This window comes from Pleurodeles waltl, chromosome 8, assembly GCF_031143425.1.
Source record: "Pleurodeles waltl isolate 20211129_DDA chromosome 8, aPleWal1.hap1.20221129, whole genome shotgun sequence".
Lineage (NCBI taxonomy): Eukaryota > Metazoa > Chordata > Amphibia > Caudata > Salamandridae > Pleurodeles > Pleurodeles waltl.
In genome coordinates this window covers 1,427,201,709-1,427,219,326 of record NC_090447.1, presented here as the reverse complement: position 1 = coordinate 1,427,219,326, position 17,618 = coordinate 1,427,201,709, and the positions used below count along the sequence as shown (strand labels likewise).

At 43.0% G+C, this 17,618-nt stretch overlaps 1 protein-coding gene across 3 annotated transcripts in view; it reads right to left on the bottom strand.

Moving 5' to 3' along the window:
• Window positions 1–974: 974 nt before the first annotated feature.
• Window positions 975–17,618, bottom strand: part of KCNJ15 (potassium inwardly rectifying channel subfamily J member 15) — a 151,541-nt gene continuing 134,897 nt past the window's right edge. For all 3 annotated transcript variants that reach the window (XM_069202557.1, XM_069202558.1, XM_069202556.1), the window contains exon 2: window positions 975–4,233. In XM_069202557.1, the coding sequence (XP_069058658.1) occupies window positions 3,087–4,214 (1,128 nt within the window). In that variant the 5' untranslated portion in view covers window positions 4,215–4,233 and the 3' untranslated portion in view covers window positions 975–3,086. The remainder of the gene's footprint in view (window positions 4,234–17,618) is intronic.

Below are 17,618 nucleotides of genomic sequence, written 5' to 3'. Positions count from 1 at the left end.
AGGATTCCTAGGGGCATATTTATGGGCCCCTAGCGCCACTGTGTGCCACATTAACGTCATTGTTTTTTTATGTTAATTTGGCCCAATGAGGCTGAAATCCCTGCGCCTCATTTACAGGGTGGCGCAATGCATGCATTGTGCCACTCTGTAACCCTTTGCTCTACATTATGCCTACACCAGGCATAATGTATGCAAAGGGGGCATTCCCCCGTTAGGGGAGCCGGAAAAAAAAGGAAGGAAATCTATGAGATTTCCTTGCGCCATTTTGTATGGCACTTCGAACACCTGCTCAAGAGCAGTCATTAAAAGGGACCTTCCATTCTTTATTATTCAATATTTTGGCGCTACTCCTGCAGATTACATCAACAGCGTCATGAAAATTATGCTACTACCCCATATCCTGCGCCATGGTGAGCCGTATTTTAAATACGGCACATACATGGTGGCGGTAGGGGGTGCTAAGGGGCGCAGGGAAAGTGGTGCTGCACTCGGTGCAGCACACTGTCCATAAATCTGCCCCTTAGTTTGACCCAGTATATGCAGTACCACTGGGAAAGATTTACCTTAGTGAATATATTTTAAGATAGGATTGTATGTACTTTCAAGTTTTGTCATTTCATGTTATTCGTTAAGCATGTAAATGTCAACAATATATATGTCAATAAAGTACCACTTACCACAACAATGTTGGATTTACAAAAAAATCAAGAAGATAAACACTTACCTTATGCCAGTCGCCCTTATTTTCATAACACTAGAAAATAACTTCCTGTCCCCCTTAACAAAACAGGGAGACGTCATGTGCAAATTACGAAAAATACATATTTCTCCATACACTCTCACAAAATTGGTCATTAAGAACATATGTACTGATTTGGTGCTTCTACAATTGACATATCAAACTATTTGTTAAATGATTTTGCAGACACAGAAATGCAGATGAAAAATTGTAAAAATACAATTATACAAGGTCATGTGTTTGGCAAAGATTTATTATGGACAAAGCGATCAGCATTCCAGTCTCCATCAATGGCTCATTTCCCCAATGTCCTCAAAGGGAAGTGTTGGAATACTGGATCCTGTTTATGATTATTTCTGTAGTCCTGGGGCTGACACCTCGGAGCTTTTATTTATTTCAATAACATGTTATTCCAATTTCTGAATCAATATAAACTGGCTTGACAATTTTTAAATTGGTCCTGATCATAATATGTCATTTAAGGTCTCCTTAGCGCCTGGAGGCTTAAATGTTAGACATGGATGAACAAACATGTAGAGAAAAAACAAAGCATATCATTCAGAAAATAAGGCATGCACCTTGATGAGGTTGGTTAAAAGTACTGAGGCATTGCATCCAGCCCTTGCCATGAATGCAAACATTCTCCCAGATCAACAGTAAAGATTATTAGATTGTAAATTCTTCTGAGTGGTCTCTTATTCACTGTTTATTACTGCGTAGAAGAGCATCTATAGTCTACAATAGAATAAAACAGTTTATGAGCTGTAATCACTTTCAGAAGATAGACATCATCAATGTATCACAAGATATATTGATCATGCCTTTCTTCCACTACCTCTCTTGTGTTCTCTCCTTTGCATTTTTCCAAATGCCACCTTTACCTGAAAAGCATCACAAAAGTGGATTCATAGTTTCAAAAAGTATATACTATGTCCCTAAACATAAATGTTCCTATTATTACCCTAAACATAGATGTTTCCACCTCTCACTATTTGTATCATTCAGTAACACAATAAGAACAGGCTTCATCCGAGCTTGTATGATATGTCTCCAGTTTAAATTAGTGCTGTTACTTAGTTGACTTTTTTAGTCATGTAAAGCACAATGTGTAGTATGTAGAAGAATGCTGGTCAAATGTGGGAGTACGTTAGGCATTGCATTTGCTATATAGATCATGAACAAACATTCTGCTATCACTCAAGAAGGTAGTCAGCCAAAATTGTTATGCCACAAATGCCATTAGGTTTTGGAATTCTCATGAATCTCATTAGGTCCTCTGGAGAGCTGACACCTTTCATGAAAAGAGTTGTGTATAAATTTAGCATGGGAATTTCTCATGTATACATCTGATGCAACAAACATATGTATGCAATATAAGAACAAACCTCACTTGTGATTGATTAGTCCTGCGACCAACTGACCTCTTAAGAAGATAATACATAGGTAGATCTTATAGAATTCAAGAATAACCACATCTGCTTGTCCAACAGTGCTATACCACTGAAACAAAATGCCTGACCCTTAGTGGTTGATTTGATTGCTTATTGCTCAGATTCTTCTTACTTTCTCTTAGACACTATAATCAAATGTTCCCTCCTAAAAAATATATCTCAGGAGAACTACCTGAATAGACTTATAGTCATTTATACTAAATTGTGTTTTTGAAAGATTCCAATGAAAAATCACAAATTCAGTTGGCTTTTACTAACTAAAGGAACTTTGTTTTTTGTTTGCTATTGTAAATCTGATGAGAATGCAATGCTCACATTCTTGTCAATGTTGAGCTTACAACTATTTCATTGAGCAAGTGTCACCAACTCCACAGGAAAGAACATAGCACTTAATCATAAATTAGAGTAAGCAAACCACATGTTACTTATGAAAAAGCCTTCCAGCAATTTGTGAACAAGAATAACTTCACAACACAAACAAAATAATCTCCAGTGTTGTAATTGATTCATGCAATTGCTGGTGATAGCTATAAGACCCGGGAATACCATGTCCGCATGTCAGCACCCAGACGTTAACGTTTGATGAGCAAAAACAAATATCTTTTTTGCTATGTCTATTTGTGTTTTTTTTCTGCTCATATTATCAATTCTAGAAAAAAACATAATTTAAGTTAGTTTTACATGAATAAAAACACAGTTTATCAAAATAAAAAGAATCTGAAAAGTCGGGAAATATAATTTGATAAATCAAAAAAATAGCCCATCCTTTGAGAACTGATGTACTGTAAATGATGATGCACAATTTTCATATACCACCCATGATGGCAATTTACAAAATGTTTATTGTCTCTTCTTGTTGAAATTCTGCATCAGTGTTCAAAAATGTAAGTGCAATATCAGACATTGCTGTGCCGCATAAAGAGGGATCTTAGTTTTTTGGCTTGTTGTTCTTCTTTTCGGTATTCTGCTTCTAATTTCTGTTTATCATTGTCACAGTAATAGGAAAGAGAACTGCTGCATTCCCTGATTTTATCAAAATATTTGAAGTCAGCAACATACTTTCCGCTTTTAGATAAGGACACTATTGGCTCAAACTCATGTCCCCACTTGATCTCATCTGGGAGGTATGAAGTTCTGCTCTGGCAAACAGCACTGGTGGACTCAACAGTGGCATTGAGGACCACAACCAGTTCAAAGTCCTTACCTTTGATGTTTTCTGCAGTAAGATCTCGCAGTGGGCTCTTCTCATCCAACACATGGTAAAATGTTAATGGCAAGACCAAAAAAGGACTTTCAGAAGAGGAGTCTACATTGAAGCTGACATTTTCTTGGTTCAGCAGAATCTTTTCTCCCTCTTTCGTCTCATATGTGGCAAGAAGTTTTCCATACAGATGGCATTGTATCAGCAAACTCTTCCTCATATTTGCCACTCGCAACACAAGGCAGAGTTTAGCATTGTGTTTAGTAATCACTGCATTGTGGCTAAACTTGATTGTTTCAGCTCGTTTTTTAGGTCTTGCTATTTTGGCTAGGAAGGTCCCCGTGATGAAGATCTCAATGAGGGTTGTGATGACCAGCTGGGCAACAAGTAGGAAGATGGCATGTGGGCACTCCTCTGTAATGAAGCGGAAACCATAGCCTATGGTTGTCTGGGACTCCAAAGAGAAGAGAAAAGCTCCTGTAAAGGAGTTGACGTTCATGACACATGGCGTATGATTGGTTTTTAGGTCAGCCTTTTCTACATCACCATGAAGATATGCAATAGTATAATAGATGATGCCAAAAAATAGCCACGTCACTACAAATGTGGCACCAAACAACGTGAGTTTGTACCTCCATTTCATATCAATGACAGTGGTCCATAAATCCTGGAGGTAAAGAAAAAAGACACCCTCAATTTTGTCAATCCTGACATTGCTGTGGCCACTCTTTGACATTACCCGCAGTTTGTGAGTCTTTACATTCCCATTAACACTCTTGGAAACAAGGGGGGTATCTGACAAACTGACTTCAGCAACTTCCATTGCAAGTCCCAGCAAAGACCTAAAGGAGAAATAAATGTAAAAAGGTGTGAAGGTCATTTGTTGATGAAGCAAACTGAATGCATTTGCTGAGTTATGTATAAATATATGCTCCATGTTTTCAAAGCACAGTTATAGGTTGCATAATTTATTGACAACAGAATCATCAGGAGTAAATTCACACAATTATTAACAGCATATATCTGTGACCTTGTGGACTAGCTTTCTAAATGGCTGATTTTCATTCCTTCTTTTGGATGAACATACAGGTCATGGACCGCCGGGGCTAGGGTTGGCGGGAGCACCGGCAACAGGCTGGCGGTGCCCCGCAGGGCATTCTGACCGCAGCGGTTTGGCCGCGGTCAGAAGAGGAAAACCGGCAGTCTCCCGCCGGTTTTCCGCTGCCCAAAAGAATCCTTTTGCGCCGCCATGGGGATTCTGACACCGCCAGGAACAGGATGGAGGTATGGGGTGTCGTGGGGCCCCTGGGGGCCCCTGCAGTGCCCATGCCAATGGCACGGGCACTGTAGGGGCCCCCGTAAGAGGGCCCCACTTTGAATTTCACTGTCTGCATTGCAGACAGTGAAATTCGCGACGGTTGCAACTGCACCCGTCGCACCTTCCCACTCCGCCGGCTCCATTCAGAGCCGGCGTCCTCGTGGGAAGGTTGTTTTCCACTGGGCTGGCGGGCGGCCTTTTGGCGGTCGCCCGCCAGCCCCGTGGAAAAGCCAGAATCACCGCAGCGGTCTTACGACCGCGGTGCGGTATTCTGGAGGGGGGAACTCTGGCGGGCGGCCTCCGCCGCCCGCTAGAGTTAGAATCACCCCCACAGTGTTTCTGTTTATCTGACTGACTGTCCATTTTACTGACTTGCGATCTGAGATCAGATTGATTGACTGACACATTATTTGACTAACTTGCTGTTCTGTATTGGACTGATTATATCTCTTATGGCTGACAGTAGTGTAACACAGGCCGTTGCAACTCTTGTGGTGCAGGGGGACCTCCATCCATCTGGTGACCCTAAACGGTGCAAGTGTGCCCCATTCAACCCCAGGCCAATGAATATCTGGAGATATGGGAAACGCAGGGGGCCTTCATCACATTATGCAGAGAGAGGCCCTTTCGTTTTGTGAACACCACTGGTCACTCATCATGGGTTCTTGACTTGCCATGAAAGTGCTGTTTTTTTATCAGATGTCTGTAAATTTAGTACACGACCCAGTATTCAGGTAAGGTCGACTAACCAGAGAGGCAGGCAAGTTTCATGTGTTTCACTACAGGTTTGATAGCTGTGCGTACCAAAAACCAATTTAACTAACGCAAATGATACTTTGTATTATAAGTGACATTTAATTACCCATATCCTTCTGTATATGTGTTTTCTTTGTTGATGAGCGCTGTCGGTTAAGGTATTTTATGCCCTCTCTCGTTGCAAAACTATAGTCCTACTTATAGGCCTGCGGAATGTATCCTGTGTTCAGTCACCCTAATTTATTGTCTCTACTTATTATCTAATTGATTGCCTGACTGATTGACTGTTGAGGGAATATTTCATTGACTGGATTTTTGGAGCTGGATATGTCTGAGTAGTTCTCTGCCTGTCTCACTTATTCTTCAATAGGTTATTTGTGTGTGAGATTAACTAATAGTGCATCAGTAAAGAGATGAACATTTACCTATCTGACTAGCTGCCCTTCTTAAGTGATAATTTGTTGGACTGACATCCATTTGTAATATTGAATGTCAAATACACTTGTGGACCTCTCTGTCTTCGTTTCTGCCAGTGTGCCTGTTGGTTTGGCCTACTGACTAGGCCTGGGCGACATTTAACTTACACCAGTGTAAATTTGTGTAATTTTGGAATTTCACGTTTGTAGGAGGCTGGCCTGGTTTGTAGTGGGTACCTTGGGTACTTACACCTTATACCAGGTCCAGTTATCCCTTTATTAGTGAAGTAGTAGTGTTCTAGCAGATTAGGCTGAAAGAGATAGCTAAAGCAGAGCAGCTCAGGCTGAACTAGGAGACATGCAAAGCTCATGCAATACCACTTATAGTTACACAGTACTTATACACAAGTAAAGAAAATACTCAGTGTTACCAAAAATAAAGGTATTTGTTTGGGTGACACAGTTCCAAAAATATATTAGAGACAATACTGCTTCTGGAGGTAAGTATTATACACAATATATACACTAGACACCAAATTTAGACAAGTAAATAGTCATAGAACAATGCAAACAGTAGGAAATCCTGTAGAATGCAATGGGAGAAAATAGGTCTAGGGGCAACACAAACCATACACTAAAAAAGTGGAATGTGACTCACAAATTCGCCCCTAGACAAGTGTAGTTTTGCAGAATCGCTGGGAGAGTAAGAATACAGTAAAGGTAAGTAAATTACCACGCCCCAGAGCCCAAACATGCAGGAGTAAAGTACTGCAAGTTTCCTTAGGACACACTACACATCATTTTTGGGATTTTGCAGCAGCCAACCAAGTCTGCAAAGAACAACTGCTGGATTATTGGACCTGAAGACCTGCAAAGGAAGGGGACCAAGTTCAGAAGTCGAAAGAAGTTCCAGGAAGGACAGGAGCCCCTGCCAACCCAGAAGAGGGTGCAAAAGAAGAGCCCCCGGTTAGTTGAAGACTGCAGAAATACACCCTAGGAAGATGCCAAAGGGTTCCTGCATGATGCAAAACATGTCCCATGGTGTGAAGATCACTGCAGGTGAGATTTTGTTTTGGAAGGCACCAACAAGCCTTGGCTATGACAAAAGTGCATTTTTCATCAAAATGGCACTGGATGGACCTAGGAGGGACCTGGGGGCCTCAACTCTGTGTTAGGAGGAAAAGGAGGCCCTCAGCACTTTAGAGAGCCCTCAGGATGCCAGCCAGCACCCCAGAAGCTGCAGTATCCATGTTCAAATGAGGTGCAAAACGCAGTTGATGCAGCACAACAAAAGAAGGTCCCACGCCGCTGGAGAACAACTCAGCAAGTTGAACATTGCAGGGTGGAGTGCTGGGGAATGGGCCAGGCTGTGCACAAAGGAATTTTGCAAAGAGTGCACAGAGGCCTCAGGAGGTGAAGAAGACACAGTACACAGGGGTACCATAGTTCTCAGGGAAGGCAAGGTCTTACCTCCTCCAAATTACATCAGCAGGAAAAGTCACAAACAGTGAAGTAAACTGGCACAAAATGTTGATAAAGTATCTACTTTTCAGTGCAAAACTTTATTTGCACAGGAAAATAGTTTTTAAATTGATGCATTTGTCCTTTGTGCTAGTTTGCATTACTTTGTCTTGAGGGGTGTCCCATTGGTGGCGCATGGCCACTCCTATGTTATCACCCATGATTTTTTACATAAAATTGTATCTACTGTCAATGGTAGACAATGTTTTACACCACAAACGTAATGCCTACACGAAGCAGGCTTCAAGTTTGAGAAATCATTTTTCTCTAAATGTTTTCCACATTGCATGTGTGCTGCTATGTACAGCTCCTATTCAATATGTGAAAAGGCTTAGTATTTTCTGCTGAGAGGGCTTTCCGGGACCAAATCTATGCTAAACTGCAAGTACACACCTTTTAACTATAGAAAATTCATCCGGTAAAGCCATGTATGGTTAGGGTAGAGGCAGCGAGCCCGATTGCTGCCTGGTCTCCACCTGACTCCTTCTATAACAGCAGGGGACCATGGAATTCTTCCCCCTGCCTCGTGCCATTCTCACCTGCCCCAAAAACACTAAATTCCCTTAGTCTGCACATGCCCATTTCCTTGAGCGGTGCTCACCACATGGTCAGAGCAGGTAGTAAATTAGGGCAGATTTGTCAGCGGAACGTGGCATGGAAATACGGGTGTGATAATTCCAGAGAGTAGTATTATTTTCTACTGTGGGGACACCATTTGGATACATTAATCCCGACCGCCAGGTGTCCCTACACCTAAATTGGGCTCATTAATAATTGGGTCCTGTTATAAATGGGGTCTCTAGTTGGCAGTGGGTTTGCACCCTGTCCAAGCAGGGACCCTCACTCTAGTCAGGATAAGGGCGATATCCGCTCAGATAACCCCTGCTCACCCCCTTGGTAGCTTGGCACGAGCAGTCAAGCTTATCTCAGAAGCACTGTGTCAAGCATTTGCACATAACACACAGTAAAAAGTGAAAACACTACAAAAGGACACCACACCAGTTTTAGAAAAATAGCCAATGTTTATCTGTGTAAACCAAGATCAAAACGATAAAAATCCAACATACAGTGTTAAAGATATGAATTTTGCAAGGTTTACTCAAAAATACAGTTCCTTGAAGTCGATAGCTCCACCTGGGGCTTTCACGGCATCGTGATCAACAAAACCAACAGTTCAGGCCGGCCTAGGCATCGTGGGCCAGCTACGGTGTCAGGGAGATCCGTAAACAGTACCTTTAGAATTCCAGGGCATCGTGACACTCGAGGCGAGCTCCAGAGAGCGGCGTCACTAGTGTTGCGGTGTCGATTCCAGAGTCGGTGCGGGAGTTGTTGAAGTCACACGTGTTGCAGATCGAACTCCAGACTGATGAAGTCAGGAGCGTTGGCATGGATGGCGTCAGGGCTGCGGTGCGAAGCAGGACAGTGCGACGTGCAGTGCCGCCAGGCCACGGTGCAGGTAGCGGCTCGGTGACGGTCGTCAGCGGCATCGGTGTGACCAGTGCTGTGATGTGAACCGGGGTGGTGTGACGTCCGGTGTCCACAGGTCACGATGCAGGCAGTGGTGGCATCATTGCTGATGTGCTGTCATCGGTAGGCCCAAGCCAACGCTGCAGGCGGTACTTCTTGATCCTCACGAGCGGTGTCCACAGGCCACGGTGCAAGCAGGGATGCCTGGTGACAACACTGGAGTCGATGGTGCTGGCGTCGGTGGACTGGGGCTGCCATGCAGGACGGTGCTTCGTGCTCCTCACGAGCGGTGTCCACAGGCCCCGGTGCAGGCAGTGGCACCGGTGTCAGCAGGAACATTGTTGTTGGGGATGCCCAGGCTGGGGTGTCAGCAGGTGATGCCGGAGTGAGGGGCCACCAGCTCGCAGTGCGAGCAGCGGCTCGTTGAAGTCATCTGATGGCGGCGGCGGTGAGACCAGGGTCGTGGTGTGAAGCGGGGCAATGCAACTCCATGCGGCATCGGCAGGTCACAGTGCAGGCCAGCGGCATTGTTGGCGGCGTCACAGTGGTTTCTCCTCTTGAACAGCACAAAACACATAGTTCCCAGTGCTGCAGGTCGAGGAAACTGAGGTCTTTGGTGTCCCTGAGACTTCAAACAGGAGGCAAGCTCTACTCCAGGCCCTTGGATAACTTTCTCAAGCAGGACACAAAGCAAAGTTCACCCTTTGCACTCCTTTCAGGCAGAAGCAGCAACTGCAGGCCAGTCCAGCAAAGCAGCACAGCAAAGGGACCGTACTCCTCCTCCAGCTCTTCAGCTCTTTTCCTTGGCAGAGGTTCCTCTTGATTCCAGATAAATTCTAAAAAGTCTAAGGTTTTGGGTCTTCTTCTCATACCCCTTTCTGCCTTTGAAGTTGGCAAACTTCAAAGCAAAGTCTCAAGTGTTTGCAAGATCCTTCCTTGTCCAGGCCAGGCCCCAGACACACACCAGGGGGCAGGAGACTGCATTGTGTGAGGGCAGGAACAGGCCTTTCAGGTGTGAGTGACCACTCCTCCCCTCCCATCAAGCACAGATGGCTCATTGGGATATGCAGGCTACACCCCAGCCTCCTTTGTGTCACTGTCAAGAGGAGAGGTGAGAACAGCCCAACTGTCAAACTGACCCAGACAGAGAATCCAGAAACAGGCAGAGTGACAGAATGGATAAAGCAACAAAATGCCTACTTTCTAAAAGTGACATTTTCAAACTAACAATCTAAAAAACAACTTCACTAAAAGATGTATTAATAAATTGTGAGTTCAGAGACCCTAAACTCCATATTTCTATCTACTCCCAAAGAGAATCTACGTTTTAAAGTTATTTAAAGGCAGCCCTTATGTTAACCCATGAGAGAGATAGGCATTGCAACAGTGAAAACTGAATTTGGTAGTATTTCACTGTTAGGACATGTAAAACACACCAGTAAATGTCCTACCTTAAATATACACTGCACCCTGCCATTGGGCTACCTAGGGCCTATCTTAGGGATGCCTTACATGTATGAAAAGGGAAGGTATAGGCCTGGCAAGTGGGTACACTTGCCAAGTCGAATTTACAGTTAAAACTGCACACACAGACACTGCAGTGGCAGCTCTGAGCCATGATTACAGGGCTACTAATGTGGGTGGCACAACCAGTGCTACAGGCCTATTAGTAGCATTTGATTTACAGGCCCTGGGCACCTCTAGTACACTTTACTAGGGACTTACCAGTAAATCAAATATGCCTATCATGGATAAACCAATGAACAGTACAATTTTTATAGGGAGCACTTGCACTTTAACACTGATTAGCAGTCATAAAGTGCGCTGAGGCAATAAACCAGCAAAAACAGACCTGAAAAAATAGGAGGAAGAAGACAAAAAGTCTGGGGATAACCCTGAAAAAATGGCCACTTCCAACAGGCCCTTCATGTGATTTTCAATAGTGGAGCTGAGTAAAACAGGAAATATCCGATTGAGTAGTGTAGCTAAGCAATAACTTGAATTCCCTGTGCTGTTCTTATGTATAAGGGAACATTATCTAAACACCTGACACAACCCCAGCAATAATGTGCTGTAAACCGGAACAAACATAATTTTATGTAATTTCCGGTTATGTCATCCTTATGCTAAGAAATGATTTTGGAGCTTGGAAAAGCCTACCTATTTTGGCTGCTAAAATGCTGATAAATATGGGAGCCATAGCCCTTGCCTTTCTAGGACTTCTGAATTAGGCCTGGGCAGAATTTCGACTTTGCTGGAGTAATAAGAGCAATTTTGGTAGTTCCAAACTACTCTTTGACACAGACTTACCGATAAATATGGGATTACTCCTGATATCATAATTAAGAAAAATGTGTGTGAGGAAGGATCCTACCTCAAGAGCACAATTAGCAAGCGTGAGCATTTCTCCCGCTTGCTATTCATGTTCTGCTGCATTCAGCTGTTTCTGTTTTGGACGGGAGGGTGCATTTTGTGCTAGGAAAATAGCAATAAATGGTGGTAGTAAGTCAGAGTACAATCCTACCCCGATAGCATATTTAGCAAGCACGAGTAAATATTTGCACTGGCTGTTCGTGATCTGTTGCATTTATCACTATTTCTTAGTTACAAATCCTCTATTACCTAGACCAGATTTCTAATCCTGGTTTTACTTTTTCACCAAAAGGATTTGCCCAAATCGTTTTAATCAATGCATATTATTTAAAAATGTAGCTATGTGGTCTAGTGATGTTGCAATTACATATTCAAAACACTTAACCTCACTTTACAGGCTAGTTACTGTAATCCAGCCTCATCCCCAACCAACAACACGAGCAAGATTGTTATGTGTACTCCTGAGGTAGAAAAGCTATTCTCTGTAGAAAATCTCTGCTGCTCCTAGGAGCAAGATTTACTAATTTATTTAGTTTACATTACTAAATAAAATCAACATACTATAAGGTGATCTCCTGCATCACTCATTTTAGCACTACAGCTAACAGCATCTGACAATCAGCAACTGAGCACATGTTAAGAACCACAATACAGTCATGTAACCCCGACAGGAATTGTTAAAAAAAAGGTTGAACAATGATATCATTTTTTATTTCTGGCTGCAGGTATTTCCAGATACCTCTGGAACGACGAAGGTGTATTTATATTTAAAACCTATTTATCCTAAGTATTTGCTTTTCTTTCATCTATCAGTCTCCTGGTGTCCTTCAGATGTTGGCCATTCATCCCTGAGTCTCATCCACTAGTTGTTTTCCTTCCTTACTTGATGTGGAGGTAGATGCGTCACCTTACATGGTGCTTTATTTGATGTGCTTTTTAGGGTCGAGCGTGCGTTGCATGCGCTCGCGCATGCGTATCGCAGCGAGACTCTTGTATTTAGAAAAGGGCTCGGAGCCCTCTCAACTTCACGTCAGTGTTTTTTATGGGTTCGTGGGCTTCCCTAATAAAATCTGCTTGCTTTCATTAGTCGAAGGCATGCATACGTCATGCCTTTTCCGGTGGCTAGCCCTCCTCGAGCGCAGCGACCAAGTAAAGAAAACATGCGAGGCTCCATGTTTTCCATCGGGCTCGTGGACTTCTTTTTCTCTTATTTAAAGAGAGCGATCTCGCTTGGCAGAAGTCGAGCGCTTTACATACTTGATTTCACTTTTTCGGGTTATGTGAATAAATGCACTTTTGCCCGATAGGTGAAAAGTCGGGTTAAGAGTTTACAACCCGATCAGCTCTAACATGAGCAAACGCGAGACCCGTTGCATTGTAAATGCTTGTTAATGTTATGTCCATGAAGGAGGGTGAATTTGTAGAGTTTCACAGTTCACATACGTTTTTTTAAACTGAGCAAAAGGGACCTTTGTAAAGTCCTAATTCTTGGCTTCCGCCACTCACATGTGAACACAGTTATACCTGCATTTTTAGGTCTGGTGTGAGCCAGGATGTTTGAGCTAAGATTATTGTGTTATCCACATTTTTCTTCCTCCCTCTACAGCATAAAGGAAGGAGTAATTGGTCAGTCCACTTCAGCCACTGGCTAACTTCACTGTGAGGGATGACATTCTGCTTTTTCAGAAGGAGCACATCCGATCCAAAGACATTCGATTAACGTGAGAAGCCACTATGGTAGTTTGTGCTTTTTGAGACTAACAAAATATCTTAGGCAGTTCTTAAATTAGCTTAGGCCTGGCAGCTCCCCCGAGACTAAAGTTTTCCAAAAGCAATGATGAAACAAAAAAGGTACTGGCAAAACCAAAAGCATAACAGTCAACACCAGGCCTATAGACTTTGCAAGTACTTTTTGTTTTATGCCATCATTGTGCAAATCTTCAAATCTAGGTTTCAGTCGTTGTTGCTACACATTACATTAATTTATCTTGATTTCACCACACCTATAATCAGTGCATATCGTCCCCATTCACAAACGAGTCCCACATCTCTGAATATGTGGTACCTGCCCATAAATTATGCAGATTTCTAACTGCCTGACTCACTTACAAAACGTTTGTCGTGTGTTAGGCAACTTTTTTATTGACTTAACTGCCTTGGGGTGTTTGTCTTCCTAATTCTGCATATGGGAAGTGTCAGCACTGTGCTGATATATGGAATGGTGAATCACATATATGTGCACATCTACATATCTTAGGCCCTCATTTTGAGTGTCCTCTTCATTGTGATGGGGGCCTTAAGGGTTTCATCCTTACAAGGCTGTTCAGCATCAGTAAATCGGGGAGCGGTGACAGCTGTCATTTATAGCGCTTAGAAAGTGGCAGCCGTGTGGTATGAAGCACTCCATAAAAGAACCAAGTATTGTTATAGAGGGAGGCACGTACGTGTATAAAAGTGAGCTAGGCACACGTAGTGGTCTCACCGCTACATGCCAGCCTTTCTCAGGCATCCTACTTTCCAACACATCAGCTAGAGCTCTTTGAGTTTCCAAGAATAATGACAGGTTTCCCCTGAACAGCTCTTCTTATCAGAATTTCTTGCCAGAAAAAACGCTGGGCTTGTTTCTGTGCTCCTGTGATGGAAGGAATCTGACATGAGAAGACACACTGTATTATTCAAAAGGACATCTTTTCAAGGCCTCGGTGAATTGCTTTGCCTTTTCTAAATCCCTGATCAAAAGTGGAAAGATTTTAGAGGATTTAGCGGACAAAAGTGCAGGGGTTCTCACACAAGGCGCACGGCATGCGCTTTTCTTGTTCTCCTGTCCATGGAACGAGTTCTGTTTAAAGACCTTTCTGCGGCACAAAGCTTTCTGTACCTACAGGCTGCTGTTACCAGAGACAATACTCCAAAAAGGGAACAAAAGAGCAGCCTAAAATAGAAACGCCCACAGTTCTGTACGGTGAGCATCTCATCTATGTACTAACTCAGAATTTTGGATCTCACCCAACATGGCAGCACTAGAAGAAAGTAACTTGCACAATAATGAAAGAGGAGAATTTCCAGGCTCTTCTCTTGGGCCATTTAATTGTTCTGTTGTGGCATTAAAACAGGGGCCAGAGCTCAGGCTAGCCAGGGAACTGTGACAAGAGGTCTGAGGTGGGACAATGGGCGGGGCTGTAAAGGGGAGGGGAGAAGGCCTTAGTTGAAACAGGGGTGGCTCCTTCGCAGGAGTGTTGCCCCCTGGCTAAGAGCCAGGAGCTGCAAAATAAACGATATTTAATTATCAGTTTATTTTACAGCTGCAGGAAGAGGCGGGGCTGGGCACAGGAGGGCTACAGGGGAGGGGGAGGTAGAGAGAGTGCATCTAAGTGTGCATGTGTGTTTGGCCGGCCGTCTTAGGCCGGCCAAACACACATGCGCACTTAGGTTTCTCCAACCCGGCTGTGCTGGACAGCTGGGCTGGAGAAACTGCACAGACCCCAGGGATGTGTCTGAGCGGCAGTCCAAGCCACTCAGACCTATTGTGGCTGCTTTGATGCTAGGCTTAGCATGAAAGTAGCAGCAGGATTGCTGGGCAGCCTGTGCTAGTGTCCAAGTGACCAGAAGAGAAGAGGATCGCGGGGCAGCCAGCAGCATCTGTGAAGGTATTATTTTTTTTTTTTTGCCCCAGTGCCCATCCCCCCCACCTGCCCCTCCCAAAGAGATTTACAGCGGCCTCATCTGAGTTGAAACAGATCAGTTACCTCTTAAATCTCCAGGAGCTCGAGCAAAACAGGCAGAATATGATGTACAATTGCAACAAGCAATTGTTTGATTGAAAAAAATGAAAAGTATAATAAATATGAAAATGGTGACGAACTAGATGTACTAGCTAACTATAAATAGTTCTCTCTCACTTCCACCTCAGCATTTAAGCCACCACATAGCATCCAGGAGGAAGCCTGGTTTGCCATTAATGGCATGAGCTTTTATTTACAGAAAGAGGACATCTGACAAGGAAGAGGTGGATAATTTCATTACCTCCTTTGGGAGTTTAAAATTGATTCCTCCTGGATAAAATCCTTTGATGGCATTGGTTAATGGTTTACGTTTCTCCCTCCTTGGGGAGGTTTTGTTACTGCCTTGGCCATCGCTCCTATTACATGGCTAATTGCACATTTGCCGATATGTTTGACTGCAAGCGAACTTCTTTTTCTTGTTGTGTCTCTCATTCAGGCTGATGCTCATGGCAGCCATGGCGCTTTGAATGGGCTCGCTTATGTGAAACTGTTTTACTTTTCATTTTCAAGTCCGGTTAGTAGTTTACAACGCTAATAACTCTAATTCCAGCAAATGCGAGACCCATTGGAAATGCTTGTTTTTTAATTTTACCTCACCGATGTCTGTGACTTCATTAGCAGTGGGCCTCACAGACCTGGATTATGCTTGTGCACAGAGATTGACTCACCTCTAAAAGTCTACAGAATATGGCGCTCAACATAGTTCCAATTAGTTCCTTTTATGTCTGATATTCTTATGTGGATCTTGAAAATCTACCCTGAATCCGGCGATCCTGGGCCTGTGTACAGAGATCAAAGTATAATCTAAAGTAGACATAGAGTTTTCGACCGCCTTCTTTCTGTTACACATTTGTCACCAGTTGCCTCAGTGTGGATCATCTGCTCTACATGTCAGGTGGGTGATTTTAAAGAGCTTTCCTTTTCTTGGCGGGACTGTGCAAAAATAAAGATGAACGTGGCAGGGCGCCACGACTGGTAGTCTTGCTTTCCTACTCATAATGTTCTTTCTGTTTACAAAATATGCTTCAGTCATTGCAGATTAGTGTCACTGTCTGTTTGGGAAACAATTGTAATAACATACTTTGATACCCATTCATAACAAACTTGTTTAACTCAATTTGTTTTACTTCCTTCCTGGTCCCACGCGCCAATCAACACCGCTTCTCCGCGTCTGCAATTACTGCTTTGTTGACTGCAGCTTGCCAGTAGCTTCTCCCTTCCTCTGAGCCATTATTTTTAGTAATTAGTCGTTTGTATCAATGCTTTGTTGCCGAGGTTAGAACTAGCATACAGTCAATTATTGTATAGAAAAGGACATATTTGCATTGGGTTGATTCCCGTCTGTAGGGCGCAGGGAGCAAAAAAACAATGGAGGGGAATGAGCCCATGGTAATACAAGTAAGTGGCTGAGATAAACTCAAATATTCCACCTGCCACTTTTGTTTCCACACAGGTTGGTAAATTTTCAGGTACGTGCGTTTAGCAGGGGGGAAAACTGCTCTCCAAGTATATAGCTTATACATAGGCGTAAATATGAACAAGTCAAGGTCGATTAAGGAGATTCAATTATTAATTTTTAATTTCAAGATTAAGTTGTTGAAACCTGTTTCAACAACATCCGCATCATAATCAAACGAAATGTTTGGGATTGGATTTTCCAAAAAACATTGAATGCATTTTCCAAATTCTGAAAGAAGACATTAGGTATCACCTAGCAGCATTTTACAAAAAAAAATCTCATGAAAATAACAAAGGTAAATTCAGCAGGTGAGTATAAATCAAATGTTAATAGACCACCACACACATTTGTGCACTTGCATAGGCACACAAACATGTAGAGATTATGTGCCTCATTCACCACACATTTTGTAGTCTAAATTCAATTTAAGACCACAAAAAATGCTAGGAGCTGGTGCAGTGGTTCATACTGATTCTGAGAAAGGGTATGTGCGGGCATGCACATTGGCAAATAGATCTTATGATTGTGTAAATCCACAAATACAATTGATTTTCCTCAGTCCTACATGTCAGGTAGCGAGGATACCGGAGTGCTCTTATAGGTACGCTTTAGGGGTGTTGGACCTGTCTGCCTCGGGTGGTCTTCCCTCACAATTATTTCTTCTCCTCCTCCATTTTTTGCTGTACCCATTTTATTTTAGCCTTAGGACTCTGAGCACTGTACCACTGCTAAACAGTGCTAAAGTTCATGTGTTCACTCTTTAAAACATGTTAATTTTGGCTTATCCACAAGTGGCATGTTTAATTTACCTATAAATCCCTAGTAAAGTGCATTTCATGTGCCCAGGGATTGTAAATGAAATGCCACTGATAGGCCTGCAGTACAGATTGTGCCACCCACTTAAAAAGTCCTTTAAACATCTCAGGCCTGCCATTTCAGAGCCTTTGTGTGCAGTTTAAACTGCCATGTTGATTTGGTATTTAAAATGTATTAAAAGTCCTAAACTCCCCTTTTATTACAGCTATGTTACCTCTAAGATAGGCCCTCGCCAGCCCATAGGGCAGGGTGTCATAATAATTAAAAGGTAGGACATGTAGTTTTAAACTTTATATCCCCTAGTAGTGAAATAACTCTC